Source organism: Rhinolophus sinicus, linkage group LG06, assembly GCF_036562045.2.
Source record: "Rhinolophus sinicus isolate RSC01 linkage group LG06, ASM3656204v1, whole genome shotgun sequence".
NCBI classification, from domain to species: Eukaryota; Metazoa; Chordata; class Mammalia; order Chiroptera; family Rhinolophidae; genus Rhinolophus; species Rhinolophus sinicus.
The window spans coordinates 43,138,306-43,156,603 of NC_133756.1; the positions used below are offsets into that span (position 1 = coordinate 43,138,306).

Here is an 18,298-nt window from a genome sequence, read left to right on the forward strand (position 1 = left end):
TAAGAAAGCCTGTAAGACTCATGTTTAGATAAGCTCATCTAAAGTCCATGGACTTCGCTGTAAGACAATCCAAAGTTACCATTTCCTTTACATAAGCAAAAACAAAAACAAAAAAAATTCAGAGAGCATTATCCATTTTTTACTTCAGATAAATAGGCTCCTATTTTTCCTGTTTTCAGTATAATTTCTAGCCCACTATTTTCATCTAAACTATAAGCATCATATATCCACAGAACTTTCACTTGTATGAAAGAATGTCAGAGATTGTCTACTGTAGAGAGGGGTTCAGTAAAATTAGAATGTGTAGAAAGTGTTGACACAGTACTCATATCAGGGCAACATATGAAAATGTGTAAATGGGATACTATTCAGTCTGTATTCTTATGTAGGTTGAAAATTCTGGAATTGCAATAAGCTAACTGAAATTATTTCAGCTGAAATCTAGCCAATTAAAAAAAATATATAACTAGATTCATTGTGAGAATTATAAACACTTTTCTGTGATAATGGTAAAATATAGTCTCTGAATGCATTTTATTTCACCCACAGCATTAAAAAATAAATCTTGATGAAAATTGTCCACTTTGCATTTCAAAATTTCTCTATTTAGCAGCATCCTCACAACCATAAAAATAAACATGGGAAAAGAATGAGAGAAAAATACTTTTAAGAAAAGATAGCTAGCTTATGGTCAAAACATGTGGGACAAAGTTGTCCAAAATATTGTCACAACTCCTCCACTGATAATTCATTCCATTCTAGAACCATGTCAGACCTCCCAGATTCATTGACAGACTGTTATATTCAGAATGGCTTTGAAAACTTACAGCCCTTAGAAATGCTCTTGAGACATATAAAAATGTCTTTACTTAGAGTGGAACATATAATACCTGCCAAATTTGTAGGTTTGAAACCACTTCCAATAAGAATTAAAAGGCCCTCTTCCTAGCTGAAATAGGACTATCAATATATGACTTGTCTGCTCATGAGAAATAGCGGGTTCTGTCTCAGACATTGCAATTTAGTGTAAAATCACTTTCATGATAACAGGGTACACAGGATGATAAAACAACAAAGATGACAGTCTAATCTTCAAAGATCACTGATCATCAATAGAATATTAAAGGACAAAAACATCTGAAGTGCCAGATTATCAGCTGGTTGGAATACTCTCAGTATTGGGGTATGCTGAGATACTGCTGATAAGTGAAAAATGTTTTTCCTATATGTTATGTGGAAACATATTCTCTCTAGGATGGGTAAATTAATTGTATTCACTTTGAATTTGAGAAGTATATATTTTTTCTCAATAGTGATACAATATATTTAAATGTTAATAAATGATATACTGTAAAGTGTTCAAAATCATTTCTTCCTTTAGAGTAATGCCTGATTGCTGAAATTTTTAAGCACCCTTTAATTATCAGTTTTTTGAATTCTAACAACAATTTTAAATATACGTACAAGAATGATTAGACATGCTGGTCCTATAAAACTCCAAATAAAGTTGTTTTCTGTGCTAAGCCAACATCTGAAAAGTAAATAAGAAATAAAAATCTATAAATGTGTTTGTATGTACTTTAACAAAACAAAATTTTCAGTGATACTACAAAGCATATTCAGACTTACAATTCAAATACTTTAAGATCATCTTAACTTACACTTTGGTGGTGCCGTAATATCTATAACCTAATGATGCTGAAAATCCAACTACCACAGCTGGGCTGAGATAACCAAAGATATAAAAATTCTTGTGCAAAAATCCCTTGTTGTAGATGACTCCTACCACAATGAGATAAAGGTGGATGCCTTCAATGCACATCCATGCAAAGGCAGCTAGAAAGAAGTAATGCAGCAGGCCAGCAATGATTGAACAGAAGAGCTAGAAATCAAAGAAAGAAAAAAAATGAGAAATGCTTGCTTTAACACTATTATAACATAAAATCTTACTTTCTCTACAAATTATGCCACCTTATATCATGCTTGATCACATTAAAATATTCCTGTCAAGTGTCAATTTTTAAAGATGTACCACTTCCAGCTGATTTAAAAAGAACTGTATTTCATCAATATAAAATATTCACCAATCCTGTGACAGAACTAAGTTACTGGTTTTGTCCACTTGTACTTTTTTATCCATTTATATTGTGTGATAAATTGTGGATTTACATGTAAACAATGATATCTTAATGAAAATGTTATGATTTAACTTGATTTCTGTTTTAGAGATGCCTTTATTTTATTCATGCTTACTGCATAAAAATACTCTAATATTATGCTAAATAAAACATATCTTAAGTAGCAAACATTTAATTTACAAAATATCCATTGAAGAATCACTTTAAGTTATAAGATTACCGGGTAAATTTCAGGTGAATTTGTCAGTGAAATATTATCTATTAGTATTTACTTTACATCTATAACTGTAGCTAGGCTTATAAGAATTAACAGAAAAAGAAGTAGTTACACACTTCTGTATTAATAGAACTAACATGACCTATTACTGGAGAGATAACATACTCATAATACACACATATCTATTGCACTTATTAAAATTGAATATAATCTAGCACAATGAGATTACGTGCTGAAATATGTTAGAGAGTGGTATATAAGGTTGGAAACACAGAAATCATTAATGATTAAGATTTGGGAATCATTTTAGTGAGAAAGTGGGATTTGAAATATGGCTTGAAATGGGAAAAATTTGCTAGGTGAAATAGAATTGAACATGAATGGTATAAAGGATACTTTTGCAGTGAAAATGATGGTGGGATGAAATTGAAGGAGGAAATAGGTATTGGAGGATAGTGGGAGATACGTAAAATTGAAAGGTGTTCTGAATAAAACTCCAAAAAAAATTTAAAAACACAACAGGGAGATCTAGTGTATACTATTTAAAACAGATGTTTTGTGACATCTACTTCAGGAGAAAACTTTGGTAACTGATGGTTAGATTCGGTACTTGAAAGATTTCTAATAACAATGGAAATATGGAAGCAATTTAATTTTTTTGCAGCCGTGGGAATGCACCTCTCCAGGCTCCAATGAAGGGCTGTGGCCTAGGGCTCCAGCTGCTGCACTAGGAAAGCTGTGTTTATGTCTTCCTCTGGCAGCTGCCAGCCAATGACTGAGTGCAGCAATGCTTGCTAAAACTTTCCTGTATTTGAGAGACAGAGGATTCCTCTGCCCTGTGACTTTGGCTCAAGGTCTTCTCAAAGGGCTCCTTGACAACCATGCTGAACTTTCTTTAGAATTGCTCTGCTGTGTAAAATGCTTCCACCCATTCATCCTTTCTTTCTTCTCTCCCTCACTTGGAGTCAGACCTATAGATTAGTCTGATGGCTCTCAAAGTCTCTCCCCAATTTCTTCCACAATCATTTTGCCTAATAAATGCATTGCATGTTTAATTCCATTTTAGTGTCTGCTTCTAGAAGGACCCAGACAAACGCAATATGGTATTTGATAAGGCCCTCAATCAATTATGGTGGAAAATCAGTAGTTAGGAAAGTGGACTACTAGGTAGAACAAATTTATCATAGTTCAACCTATGAACCTTAGCTGCTATGTTCAATCCCCATGTTACTATAAACTTTATTTAGAATTCTCTGTCTCCCCTCTACCTTTGTTTAATGGCCATGTGAAAACAAAACAAAGAAAGTTATTTCTTCGGTTCGTTGCAAGGCTTTCGTTTGTCCCAATACTTCATTACAATGAGAGACATTGTGGTTAAGGAAATTGATAGGCAGGTTGATTAGATATATTAGCATTATCAAACTTAGAAAAGACTTAAGTGTATAGAGTTTATGCCCCATTAAACCCTTAAATATAATTCATGTTTCTGTGACATATATATTTAGGAAAGTACAAATTTAAAAATAAAAATACAGAGGTAAAGAGGTCTACATACCTTATTAGAATTGGTATTGATCCCAACAAGAAAAACAAGTTCAGCAAGGAATAGGTTACAGCAAAGATTTTTGTGAATTGTCGTCCTGGTGCTTTGAATTTCACTGAAGAACCAGAAGGTAAAAATGCATATGGCCAAGCAAATCAGTGAAATAATTATTCCTAGTTGAGTGATCCTTGTAAGAATATTATAATCTTTAATACCCTAAGGGAAAATAATAATAAAGCTGTTAAGAGAATAACTCAGTAACTTATCAAAGGAACTACAACATATAATGAACTTCCTTTTTTGGTGAAACATTAATCAAAATGTTCATAAAATGTAAAAATACAAATGTGCATTTAGATGACTTTTGAAAATGTTCAATATTCAGAAAAGATTGCTATAAATCACATGTCACTTTAACAGTTCTGTAATTAGTGATTTTTTTCTAGGCATAGTATACATATTAGTATATGGTTTAACAATGTTATCATCAATTTCATGATATTAGAATGGCAATTCATTATTATACAGTGAAAATGGTTAATTAAAGCAGATTTATCAGTGGAAAGAACAAGTCATTCCTATGCAGTGATTCATCTAAAACACATTAACAAAGGTATTAGAAATGCTGAATATATAGAATATCAAAACAGTCTAGCTGAGAGACTAACATGAGAAAGATTGATTTTATTCTACTTAGATGAATACTTATTTTAAACATACAGAATAGAGGCTTTTTTGCTTACTTAACATTCAGAAAAAAATCATCTTTATGACTGACATGATTAGGTGGATTTATTTGGCCACTTTATATACTTGACAGGTTCTAAGTATATATAGAAATAAACCTGTAATCCATGAAGATTATTGTACAGAGATATAAAATAAGATATACATAATGTAAAAGCAAGATGTTACTGATGTGAAATACATATTATGAAGCTATTCACCTTAGAGAGATTTTTCATGTTTAAAATCTTGTGGGGTTCTACATTATTAAAACATGGTATTTATAAATGTACTAATGCTTATTGATCAGGTATCAAATTTTTCATGAATTTGTCATTGGTAACAATAAACTTTCAACACAAAGCCAAAAGCCCATAAAGTCCATTGTACAGTAAAATGTATAAATGGTCCTTAAAAGCACATTAAAAACAAAGAGTCAATGGACAGATACTTAACATGCAATCTACTACATATTGCAAACTAGGTAAGTCCTAGACTAAAAATAATCTAAAATCCAGACTAGATATGTCATAGAAGTCAGGTAAGAAAAACAAAGACTAAAAAAGATAATGTTGGGGTTTTATCAATTAATTTAATGTGCTATTTACAACTGAGGAAAGCATATAAAATTATTCTCTTGAATGACATTAAAAACAACAAAAACAATGAAACACATGCAGATTTACAAATACGAAGTGGAAAATAGCCTTACAATGGAAGTACCAGAAGACATCAAAATTGCAAAATGTGTCAGGTGATTACAGCTGCATGAGGTGTGGGTCTCATTTGAATATGTCAGCTCACAGCCCTCTGAAGACCAGTTGCCATCCATAGTGTCAGGCAAGTAGTTCCAAAATGCACACTGACTCCTATATTTATCTGCGATCTGAAAAAGAGACATTTTACTGATGGAAAAAAAAGAAAAAGTTACACATATGGTATCACTTTGTCATATTAAAAATACCACTTTGCATATCAATATAAATAAAACCTTGTCTAAAAAGTGAAGCATAAAATCAATGCTAATAAATGAATGCTGCTGTTAGCTAAAAGAATTAAAGTTTACATTGCAATAGTGCAATATTTTACATTGCAATAGTGCAATATTTTATCAACCCTGTGTCCCTAAAGTTGTGAAAATTATTATCAAATGAGATCATGTATGTGTCATTTAGAACAGTGCATGACACAAATAATTATCATATAATCTCCATTCAATAAATATTTATTGAATATATTCTAGATATTAGTTGTTGATCCCAGTACTAAAAACACAACACTGGAAAAAAAGAAAAAGAAAAAGTGTTTGCATTGTTGAACTTACATTCTTGCGAGGAGCTGAGAAATTTTTAAAAAAGAAAAATAAACCAGGGGGAAAAAAAAAGAAAAGCAGGATGGATGTTGATCTTGAAGAGGCTTTTCCCATATTATGTCTAAGCTGTCTAAGCCTCAGTGAAGTGAGAGAGGGAGCCTTGAAGACTTGGGAAGAGAAGATTTCAGACGGTTGGAATGGAAAATGGAAAAGGTTGTGGTGAGATTGCACAGGGTCTTCTAGAAACATGTAGAAACCAGGGTAGTTAGAGCACAATGAATGTAGACAAAGGGTAGATTAGACAGGATGATCAGATTACTAGGTGGTTGCTCAATAAATAGTAGAGTTTTCTTTACCATATATTTATTTTAACTAATCTCCACACAATACCTAATATTCCAAAAATGTTAATAATAATTTAGCCATAGAATGTTGAACACCCTATTTCTGTATCTTGCAGGAAAAAAAAAAAAAAAGATTTATAATTATATAACAGTTTACAGTTTAAACAGGTGTTTTCTCACCGACTTTGTTTAATTTGACCCTCAAAAGGGTCCTGTGAAGTAGGTATTGTGTTCAGAGGCTAAGAAATGGCTAGAGATATATTCAAGACTAACCATTCGTAAGTGGAGTAGCATAGAATCAAACCCAAAACTTCACACAACAATTTATTAAACAAAACATTAGTTGAGTATCAAGTAAGGGATAGACTTTGTGTGAGGAGCCAGAGATTCTCTGTTAAAAATATACAGCATCTGCGCTCAAGGATGATAGAAACTCACATGATTTTAATACACTCAGACAATTGATTTAATTGGATATATGCAAAACCCAACACTTGGGTCAGCAGTTGGAGCACTGGTGAAAGACTAAATTAGAATGGAGGGAATCTGGGAAGACAGTGATTGAGCTAAAATTGGAGAGATGACAAGAAGTTTTTTAAAGAGGTCAAGGTATGTGAAGAAAATTGAAACTCTATATCCATTTCTCCCCAAAACAGCCAGGAAAATGCCCAGTCCCTCTCTTGTAGGAAATCACATAATCCAGAGGAAACAGAGGGCCTCTAGAAATGGGAAGCCAGAATCAGCTGAGAGGATGAGTGTCATTCAAAAAACAGGGGGAGAAATACTGCACCCGTTAAATGAAATTAAGGTAAAAAAAATATAAGGTTTTTAGTGGTAATTAAGTATACAGTTGAAATAAAAATGTTAGCAGAATAAAAACATTAAAAATGGAAAACAAAATAAAACTAAAACAAAAAATACCTAGAGTCTTGGCTGGGAAGTCTAATTCTCGAGTAATAGGAATAACAGGAAAAGAGAACAGGAACACTGGAAAGGAAGAAATTAGCAAAGATATAATATTACAAAATTCCCTAGAACTGAAGGCCATACATTTTCAGATTAACAGATTCACATAATGCCTAGTAGAAGTAATGAAGAATGACCTACACCTACGTTCATCTTAGATCAGAATTCTGAGAATAAAGATAAGATCTCAAAAATTTGAGAGAAAGGGACTGATTACACGCAAAAGACTGCAAATTTTAAGTAAAATATTAATTGCATTAACTTCTCCAGGTTAACCTTACAAGCTAGAAGACAACCTTCCTCAAGTTCTAAAAAATTTTAAAGAAAAAATATTTACAATTTATAACACTAGTTCATGAAATTTACCAAACAAGTGTTAGGATAAGATACCTTAAAAAATTGGTCTTCTGTGCAATTTTCTCAAGAGACACTGATGAATATGCTTTAAATACAGACATAAACCAAGAAAGAGGACACATCGGTGGAAGGAGATATTGAATCTGTCACAGGAGAGAGGTGAGTTGCGTGTCCAGGATGATGCTGAAAGGTGTGTTCAGACTGATAGCTGTGCCACAGACTGAAGAGTAAACCACCTGGATAGGATCATGTTTACAGAGACCTAGGTAGGATGCCTTCAGGACATTCCATTAGCTGATACACAATTTTATGTGTCTGACTATTTTGCGAGAAGATATATAGTATGTCAGAAAGTTTAAGAATGAATTAGTAATGGATAAATAGAAATTTAAGCAAGCTAAATTAGAAGAATTTACTAACACCAGGAAAATGGTTCAGCCTCGTGATTCAGCTGTGAATAACACATAATAAATTATAATAATATGCACATTGAAAACAGATTTAGCCAAAAATTTGAGGTAAGCATGGGAGGATGGATAGTTGGGGGAGTTTTTGTATCACAGGGGAAGATGTGTGTAGGAAAACTATATTTAAATTTTCCATAGATGAAAGTCAATAGCTAATACCTATGTTTTAGAAGCTTAAAATAAGAGGCTTTATTGAGTTTTTGGTCAAGGAGATACTGGGCCAGTGGTGAGTGTTTTTCCCTTCTTTGTATGAAGCCAGAAACTTGAGCCTATTTGTTAGTGGAGACACTGGCACTAATATTGAGAGATCCAGGAGAGATGAGATAATGGACGAAGCGTAATTTTTTGCGAGGCAGCTGGAGGAGGGATTCAGAGAACAACATTGAGCAGGAGAGTATCATAGCTGCTGAAAGCATGCATTCTGGAGGAAGATTTCCTGGGAATAACACTTTGTTCTACTAGTTTACTGCAAGTGACCATGGGCAGTTATTTCATCTCTGAGTCTCAGTTTCCTATCTATAAAATGAAAATAATAGTACGTACCTCATAGGGCTCTTGTGATAATAAGTTGTTTTTGATTTTTACATAAAGAATGTAGAACAAGGTCTCATATAAGCATTGTTAAAGTACTGGTTACTATCATCATTATTAATATTATTATGACAACTACTATTAATATTCCTCTGAGGTAATAGAGAAGTATATACTAATTGGTGAAATTACAAAAAAATTATTAAGGAATCAGGAAACTGAAGGTGTTATATATGAGATAGTTTTGATTTTCTCAGAGAAAATGGAGTAGGATCCAAATTTTATTCTCAGGGAGGGGAACCATGCATTAGACAGGTGTGTTATCAAAGGAAAATGATGAAATTTTGTGATGGTCATTATTCTGAATTGGAAAAAGATTTGAACAGAGAGGCGGATTAAGGACAATAAAGTTTTCCCATTAATTACGGTGAAGAATTTTTGTTTAAATGTGTCTAGTTGCTGGGTCAAACATATTGGTGAAGTGGATTGTCCTTGGCATCGTTTCAGCTGCTAAAACATTCACTAATAAAACCTCTACAAAAATCATCAAACTATGTAAAAGAAGGTGTTGGGTTTCTAGTGTCAGAAATATCATTTGCATTAGCATCTGAAAATATCTAAGTTTAGTTTCCTTTCTTATACATTTCACACCTAGTTCTCGCAACATAATACCCATTGATGTTTAGGTTTGAGCTACTATTTTCTTGCATTCTCCTGCATTTAGTTTCTACATTAGACTTTTTTATTTATAGTTTCTACTTACCCAAATTTATATTGTGGGTAAGCATATATGTTCCTCTACTTCCTTCCCTCCCCCGTAAACATGTCAATGTAACTGGCCAGCTTCAAGGCTCTCCAAATGGAGCATCAGAGATATTTAAATCCTGTACTAGGACTGAAATTCGACTGAAAGCCCCCCCCCCCCCCCCAAAGCTTAAACTGTAAAAAGGCAGAAATCTATGACTTTTGGGTTTTCTCATTCATTTTTAGGTATATAAAAGAAATGAATACTTGGTTATTTCTAATCACATTCGTTTATTGTATGGTTTTAATTATATATGAGTTTGAAAAAAGATTTAGAATAATAATAAAATAGTAAAATGGTCTGTTAATTTCTTTATGAAATATTATAAACGTTATCTGTGATTTTGTTTTAATCAGCACCCAAATCTGTACAAATATTATTTTAAATGGCAATTACTAACCAAACACTGCCTTCATTACACAAGTGACATTTATCTCTTTGACATCGATACATTTTTATAACTCATTTCTTAAAGGTATAGAGTCTCCAAAATGAACAATTTATGTACTTAAAAAATAAAACTAAAGCATAGCTTAATTTCAGAGAATCAAGTATGTGAAACTCTGGTATTTGTTAGATAGTTTAAAGAGCACTGAAAGTATGAAATTATTTTTTAGAAAAATTAGTTTTAAACACTTTATTATTTTAATTTTAAATCTGTATTTTTAAACTAAAGAACTCACATATAATTAAAGTGACATCACAAAAAATGTCTACTTCTCTGAATGTTTCATGATCATAATAATCACCAGAAAAACAACTTACCTTTATGTGACTTAATGTAAATGTTATTTTTTCAAATTCATACAGTGTGGGTGGGTTCGAGCTAATTGAGACAGAAATTATTGATGAGATGACTCTTTCTTCCTCTTCAGAATTATCATAACTTTGAGGTTCCAATAAGAATTTGTCAGATGATGAAAACAAGGGACCAATACTCTTATAATATAAAAACACAACTGCAACATTGCCTATCAAACAAATAAGTGCATTTGGTGAAATTTTTATAAACAGAAATATATAAACTATTAATATAAACATAACAATTGAACAGACAACATTTTTATTCTAAGGGAGTCATACAAATGCCCAGATATTAAAATTTGGATCATAATAACTCCATGCCTACGTCATCAAACTGTATTAAGACGTATTCTTTGACCTTTATGTCTCTGAAACTGATCATGGACTGTAGCACCCCCTTTGCAAAAACTATATTTAGAAGAATAATATTCCTAGGTAAATTTATATCCAAGTGTTGACTAACAATCAAGGTGAAAAGTGTAGTCACATAAAAGATAAATTAGTTATTACTTTGGTATGTGTAAGTACATGAGTTAGAAAGATATGGACAGAAAATTATCAGAGACTTAACAGTAGTAAGAAAGTTTACAATTGAACAGGTTGTGAGATCCCACTGAGTTCAACCTCATGCCCACTGAAATGTTTTCTATTTAATATTGATGGAATATAACTAGGCAGTCTCAGGGTAGGAAATTTATTATTTTTCAAGGCGGTCATTTATCTGTACCATTCATTCTCCCCAAATGTGGTGCATCAATCAGCATACACGTATAACCCAATATTAGAAAGGACTTTCATCAGTACAGACTATCATGTGACTATTTTTTTCTTAGCTTGGACATTAAACTTATATTAATGGATCTCAAACTGGCTTGGTTTTTGTAGCAGCTCATTATCACTGGTATTAAGTATGTGGATGACTCAACATCTAGACTTATTATCTTTTAAGTTTCTGTTGTTATTTAGGTCATATTCCTCCTCTATTTATTGTACAGAATTATGGACACTAAATTTCGGACTTTACATTTAGAATTTACTCTTGGAATCAGGAGTTCTGCTTTCAATCATTGCTCCTACTTGTGTGGCTATGGATAAAGCAGCTACTTTGAACTTCAGCTTTCTCACTTATCAAATGATGGAGGTAATAGTTACCCTAGCTATTTGTTAGGATAAGGTGGAGACCAAATGAAAGTGCATGAGAAAGTCTTCTGCAAAGTTTGACATACTATATTATTATGATCATTGTTATAGTTATTAACTAGAAACATTATATGTTTGTGTTAGATTCTTGGACAACAGAGGAAGAACTCCATCATATTCATTTGTTCCCTCAACTTTGTGATATTACCAAATAATTTAAAAAGCATTAATTAAAATCATAAACACAATGTTGCTAATAATGAAAACAATAGACTGTGAAACAAAGCTGGAACTTTGCACATCACAACATTGCATTAATAAATAATGTTCTTTGGATATGGTTATGTGAGCTAGAAGTTGCCAAAGTGCATTGCTTTTCATATTTTCCATCTTAATCTAAAAAGGCCTTACATAGAGTATTTCCCTGAACTTCCAGCTTAGAAAACTAATATCAAAGAAAGAAATAATGTTAGTAAAACATGATTGGGCTAGTGAAATTATGATGACTCCAGGAGATGACATAGTCTGGGCTAGTGCCCAGACTTTCTATGGACACACCAGGGCCTTAAACAGAACCTAGAATTTTTTTAGGTCAACTGGATCTAGTTCAGTTGATGAACCAGTTCATGCAATAGTGATTTCTCAGAGGTTGTAGTAGGAGACAATCAAAAATCCAATGGAGCACCAAAAAGATACGCTAGATTTTTAAAATATTTTAATTACTCTATCCTTTCTAAGGGAAAATATTTATTTAATGTCAATTTTTTACTAGGGAAAAGGAGATTCATGCCATATAGAATACTCCAAAATCCATTTTTGACACCTTTCAGAATACTATCGCAGTATTTGTCCATTCTCATCATTTTGAACCTCTTAATTCCCATGATATCTCACTAATTCTGAGCCTGATCTAACTTTTAACTCTCTTATGAAATCTGTACTTTCTCTTAGTAAATTAGGGGTCATTCATTAATGATAGGGACTAAAATTCAGCCTATAAAAATATTAAAAAATCCAGCTGTGCCAACCTTATTTTTCTACTAATGACACTATGCAGCTTTTAACTAATGCATGTTTTTATTAATTGACTTTGTCAATAAGTGAATAAACACATGTAGACATCATTGAGTGAGTTTGATCAGTTTGTTACTCTTGCCCTTATTTTTAAGATCCAACCTTGAGGAAAACAAATTTTCTCCCTCTGCTTTTTCCAGAGCTGATATTATTGTCCCTTTCAAATGTCAGAGTTTGCATGCATGATCATTAAACATAAGAAAACTACCATGTACTCAGACAGGATCTCTTCGAGATATTAATTCCATGACAATTTTATCATCTGTCACTATGATAAGTATTTTCAGTGTCTTTATTTGCAACTTCTAATCACTTCTCAAATCTTTGAAAATATAACAGTTTAACACATTCTTTGGATTTGCTCCTAAATATTATATGTGTTCTTGGTTAATTAGAATATGATCCAATATGGAAGAGCCATGGGTTCAATGGCAGTATGGCTTAGTTATTTTTGCTTTGTTTTAAAGCCATCTGTTTCTTACTTTTGAATTAAAAAACTGACAAAAAAATGGAGAGTATACTATCTATGGATTAAATAAAAGTCCCACATTAGTGTCATAAAAATTGTTTTAAAAACACATTCTTCTGAGAATGAATGCACAAGATTCTTAATAATAAAGACAACATATCTGTTTATGAAATGATGTCTATAAAAGAGACCATAAGTGTGTGATTGAATATATTTTTCATTTGTATTTATAACCACCCATACATTCTTGAGAAAAATATTATAATTCATGTTTTCCCTGGGTAATATATTTTGAACTATAGGGGAAGAACAACCACAGCAATTCTACTATCAGCAGAGATTTTTTTTCTAAGTACATTGAGCTAAGAGAGCAGAAAAATAGTTAAATTAAAAGAACAAGCTGCTAGCTTTCCTATCGTTAGGTGACAAGGAAAAGCTGGTCAGGGCCGATTTCTTTGTCAACTACCTCCCTTCCAGTGTTGGCTCTGTACTATCTGTTGATGGGCTTAGAGACAAATCTGCTAAATTCTTTGTGACCTACTTCCATTACCCATAAATTGAGGAAAATAGGTTAGTTATTAAGCTGCCTGCTAGAACTAGCATTTTCTGATTCCATTTCTTAAGAAATCCTGCCTTAGTTGAAGAGTGTAGTGTACAAATACTAAGAAATAGCAAGTAGAAGAGAAGTCCAAGCCTAAACAATAACTTTCTACCTTTTGAACATTGTCTGTATTTGTCTTCCTCACACAATCACAAATTCAGGAATATGAAGGATTATTGAAGAAAAAAATATTTAAAACTCTATGTAAATTATATTATCTATTGACTACTACAAAACAAGTAGTAAATCCATACTTCCTTGTATATTTTCCTTAAAATCTTAATGGTATCAGACAGTTACGGATGTTAGAGGTAAGACAAGAAGGATGTAGATATTGTCAACTAAGTGTCTCCCCAGTTATTGAAGAGGCTTTCATTTCTCCATTGTATGTTTTTGAATCCTTTGTCAAAAATTTTCTGCCCATGTATATGTGGGTCTATTTCTGGGTTCTCAATTCTATTCCATTGGTCTGTGTGTCTGTTTTTCTGCCAGTACCAAGCTGTTTTGATTATTGTTACTATGTAGTAAAAATTGAAGTCAGAGAGTTGGTACCTCCAGCCTTGTTCTTTTTTCTTAGGTTACGTTGGCTATTCAGGGTCTTTTGTGACTCCATACAAATCTGATGATTTTTTTGTTCTATTTCTTGAAAACATACCATTGGGATTTTGATGGGGATTATATTAAACCTTATTGCTTTGAGTATTATGGCCATTTTAACTATGTTGATTGTTCCAATCCATGAACACAGAATATCTTTCCATTTCTTTGTATCTTCTTCAATTTCTTTTAAAAATGTCTTCTATTTTTCAGTATATAAGTCCTTCACATACCATATTTCCCCGAAAATAAGACCAGGTCTTATATTAATTTTTGCTCCAAAAGACACATTAGGGTATATTTTCAAAGGATGTCTTATTTTTCATATACAACAATCTATATTTATTCAAATATAGTCATGTCATCTTCTTCTGGAACATTGTCATAACATACTAAATGTGTCTGTCTGTCTGACGATCTTAACTGGGGCTATTTTCAGGGTAGATCTTATTTTCGCAGAAACATGGTGCTTTGTTAAGTTTATTCCTAGGTATTTTATTCCTTTTGTTGCAATTGCAAAAATTATTTTTTTTCTTTTTTTTCTCTGAAGTTTCATTTTTTGTATATAGGAATACAATGGATTTTTATACATTGATTTTGTATCCTGCAACTTCACTGTATTTGTTTATTGTTTCTAACAGTTTTTGGTGGAGTCTTTAGGGTTTTCCATATAAAGAATCATGTCATCTGCAAAAAGTGACAATTTAACTTCTCCTTTTCCAGTTCAGATGCCTTTTATTTCTTTCTCTTGTCTATTGCTCTGGCTAGGACTTCCAATATTATGTTGAATAACAGTGATGACAAATCTGTTATCACTAGTGCGGGGAAATTAGAAAGCCACAAGCAAAAGAATGAAACTAGACTGCTTTCTGTCACCATGTACCAAAATTAACCCAAAATGGATCAAATCTAAACATTGGACAGGTTGTGAAACAATAAATTGCATAGAAGAAAGCATACGCACTAAACTTATGGACCTTGTGTTCAGAGAGGATTTTTATGAATTTGACTCCAAAGGCAAGGGAAGTAAAAACAAATATTAATGAATGGGGTTATATCAAACTAAAAAGCTTCTGCACAGCAAAATAAACTATCAACGAAACAAAGAGGCAAACAACTGAATGGGAGAAGATATTTGCAAACAACACCTCCAATAAGGGGCTAATATCCAAAATATATAAAGAACTCATAGAACCCAACAAGAAAAAAAAACTAAAAACAATCCAATTAAAAAACGGGCAGAGGCCCTGAACAGAAAATTCTCCTAAGAACACAATGGCCAACAGATATATGAAAAAATGCTCAGCATCACTAGCTATTAGGGAAAATAAATCAATGCAACAATGAAATACCACCTCATACCTTTTAGAATGGCTATCATCAACAAGACAAGTAATAAAAAGTGTTGTAGAGGCTGTGGAGAAAAAGCAACCCTCATACACTGCTGGTTGGAATGTAAATTGATATAATCACTATGGAAAACAGTATGTAGGTTCCTCAAAAAATTAAGAAATACCATACAACCCAGCAATTCATTTTCTACTCCAAAAATCTGAAAACATTTATCTGTAAAACTATATGTTACCACAGTGTTCAATGCAGCACTATTCATGGCCAAGACATGGAAACAACCGAAGTGTCCTTTGATAGATGATTGGATAAAGAAGATGTGGTACATATACACAATGGAATATTACTTGGCCATAAGAAAAGGTGAAATACAGTACTGCCATTTGGGACAACATGGATGGATCTTGAGTTCATCATGCTAAGTAAAATAAACCGAAAAGAAAAAGTCGAGAACCACAGAACTTCACTCATATGTGGGATAAAAAACTAAAAGCAACCAATATACAAGACAAACTAAAACTCAAAGACACAGACAACAGTTTAGTGGTTACCAGAAGGTATGAGGGGGGCAGTGGTAGAAGAGGGAAAAGGGGGTCAAACAAATGTATGGTGATGGAAGGAGAACTGACACTGGGTGGTGAACAGAAAATGCAATATATAAATGATGTATTATAGAAATATACACTTGAAACTTATATAATTCTACTAAGTAATGTCACCCCAATAAATTTAATAAATAAAAAAATAAATAATTAAAAAATAAAAATAAAAGAAAATTCTCCCCAGGTATTTATATCAGAATAAAAATCTCAAGTACAAATACAGAAATTCTGTATGTAAACATCAAATATTTTTCTATAGGAAACCACACACGTTATATGTACATATGATACAATCAAATGCATGACAAGTATTTATTGCAAATCATTGACGTTGTATATAAGATTGTCAAAATACTACCATTTGAATCATCTGCAGTTTTTCTCTTTGGAAATATCTTTATGTAATCTCTGTCCACGTTCATATGGGGATGTATATGTTTCATGTGATGTGAGTCAATAAAGAAAGCTTTGAGAGCTGAAAGAAAACCATGAATATCATAAATTCCTTGAAGTTAGTTTAATCAATGTTTTTATTTAATTGAAGATAATTTCATCTGTCAATATTGGACTTCAACTTTTTATTTATGGTAGAATGAACATATTCTGAACATGTTTTCACATTATAATTTCTATCTTAAAATCTGATTCAAGTTTAAATTTTTTATTTTACTATAACACTCATGGTTTATATTTATGAAATAAAAGATAAAACATGTATGAATGCAAGGGAGCTATGTGACATAATTACCAAACCAAAGAATAAGAACTATGACATCTTAGAGGATGATGTCTACTATAAAATTTACTATCTAGAGATGGATTGAATTAAATTCTTGAAGGATAGTTTCCTTACCTGGTATTTTTTCACCCTTCTCATGCAGGAACGTCATAGAAATGTACACTTTTATATATGTCACAATGCTTGCTACCTTAATTTTGAGTTAAATGGTGAATTCAGATGAGATAATGATTTTTGTATATCTACTGTTGCCTAGCAGGATGTCACCCGGAAAATATAGTAGAGATAGAGGTAATGATTCTTTCAGAAATTGTACCTTGTTTCCTCAGAACAACTTTACGGGCATCTTCAATTTGATCCAAGATTCCTAATGTTTTAAGTATGAAATTGCATAAAGCAAGAAACATTCTAATTTAATATGTTGATTGATTTATATCATCAAAAGGCAAAGAATTCCTAAAGAGAAATTTAAATATACTACATCCAGAAAATCTGTCTGTCACTATCATTGGTCAAGGTAGAGCCTAACAAGTCATGAGATGACTAACTCAAAATGGCAAAGGAGTAATGTACGCTGAGCATTTAAGTGCTAAGCAATTCAGGAACAGGAAAAGGTGGAGATTGTAGGAATGAGGCAATGCTTATGTATTCATCGTTTTTATTCATCCTTCATTCATATCGCTCTTGTAATATGCATCACCATTCATTTCTACATCGATAAAACAAATGCCAATTTCATTAACAGTATTTTAAAGACTTTCCTTCCCTTTTGAGAATGGCTTGTTTGAAAAATACTATTGCTTTGAAACTGACCGGGGCTTCTTACCTACATCACTTGAATTAGTATCAAACTGAGTGGTCTTTTGAAAGTTCTGAGATATACTTAAAGTAGTTTGTTCTGCCACATGCATCAGTTTTGTAAGATGAGTTCTTCTACGATTTGTAGGTAACTTGTCCCAAGCTATAAATGTTTCCTTTTGAACAAAATTATTCACAGTTCTTATAAATTCCTGTGGGAAAAAAGTATCTTTTAAAAATGTTGGAATATTACATTAATCACAGATGTAAGGAAAATTTTAAAGCTCAATAATACTGAGTTAAAGTTCAAAATACTTACAGCAAGAGTTGAATTAGAAAGGGTGTCCTTGTCTGAGTTAGTACTATTCATGTAACCCAGTAATGGTGATGATTTTGCTAATATTTCTATATATGTAATTATATCCATCGGTGAAAGATTTTTTACAGAATTTCTATAGACTTCTTGCAGCAAAGCCACAGGTTGGTCTATTCGTCTAATCTGAACAAAAATGAATCCAGAGAAAGGAAACCAGTTTAGAGTACTACTGGATCTTTTCAAGAATACAATTTGCATGTTAAATTTATTCTGAGTCTTGTTTTCTTGCCCTGTACGTTAATAAGTTACCAGATTAAACCCAAATGATAACATGCAGCAGTGAAACCCGAAATTATTTACAAAAGGCTGACAAGTACACTTAAAATCATAGAAATTACTTCA

General features: G+C 32.3%; 1 protein-coding gene across 2 annotated transcripts in view; it reads right to left on the bottom strand.

Moving 5' to 3' along the window:
• The window catches only part of ADGRL4 (adhesion G protein-coupled receptor L4), a 104,880-nt gene that overhangs the window by 28,618 nt on the left and 57,964 nt on the right, over window positions 1-18,298 (bottom strand). For both annotated transcript variants that reach the window (XM_019743359.2, XM_074334998.1), the window contains 8 exons: window positions 17,900-18,079; window positions 17,609-17,792; window positions 16,402-16,518; window positions 10,172-10,377; window positions 5,337-5,510; window positions 3,911-4,114; window positions 1,662-1,882; window positions 1,465-1,531 (listed from right to left, as the gene is read on the bottom strand). In XM_019743359.2, the coding sequence (XP_019598918.2) occupies window positions 1,465-1,531; window positions 1,662-1,882; window positions 3,911-4,114; window positions 5,337-5,510; window positions 10,172-10,377; window positions 16,402-16,518; window positions 17,609-17,792; window positions 17,900-18,079 (1,353 nt within the window). The remainder of the gene's footprint in view (window positions 1-1,464; window positions 1,532-1,661; window positions 1,883-3,910; window positions 4,115-5,336; window positions 5,511-10,171; window positions 10,378-16,401; window positions 16,519-17,608; window positions 17,793-17,899; window positions 18,080-18,298) is intronic.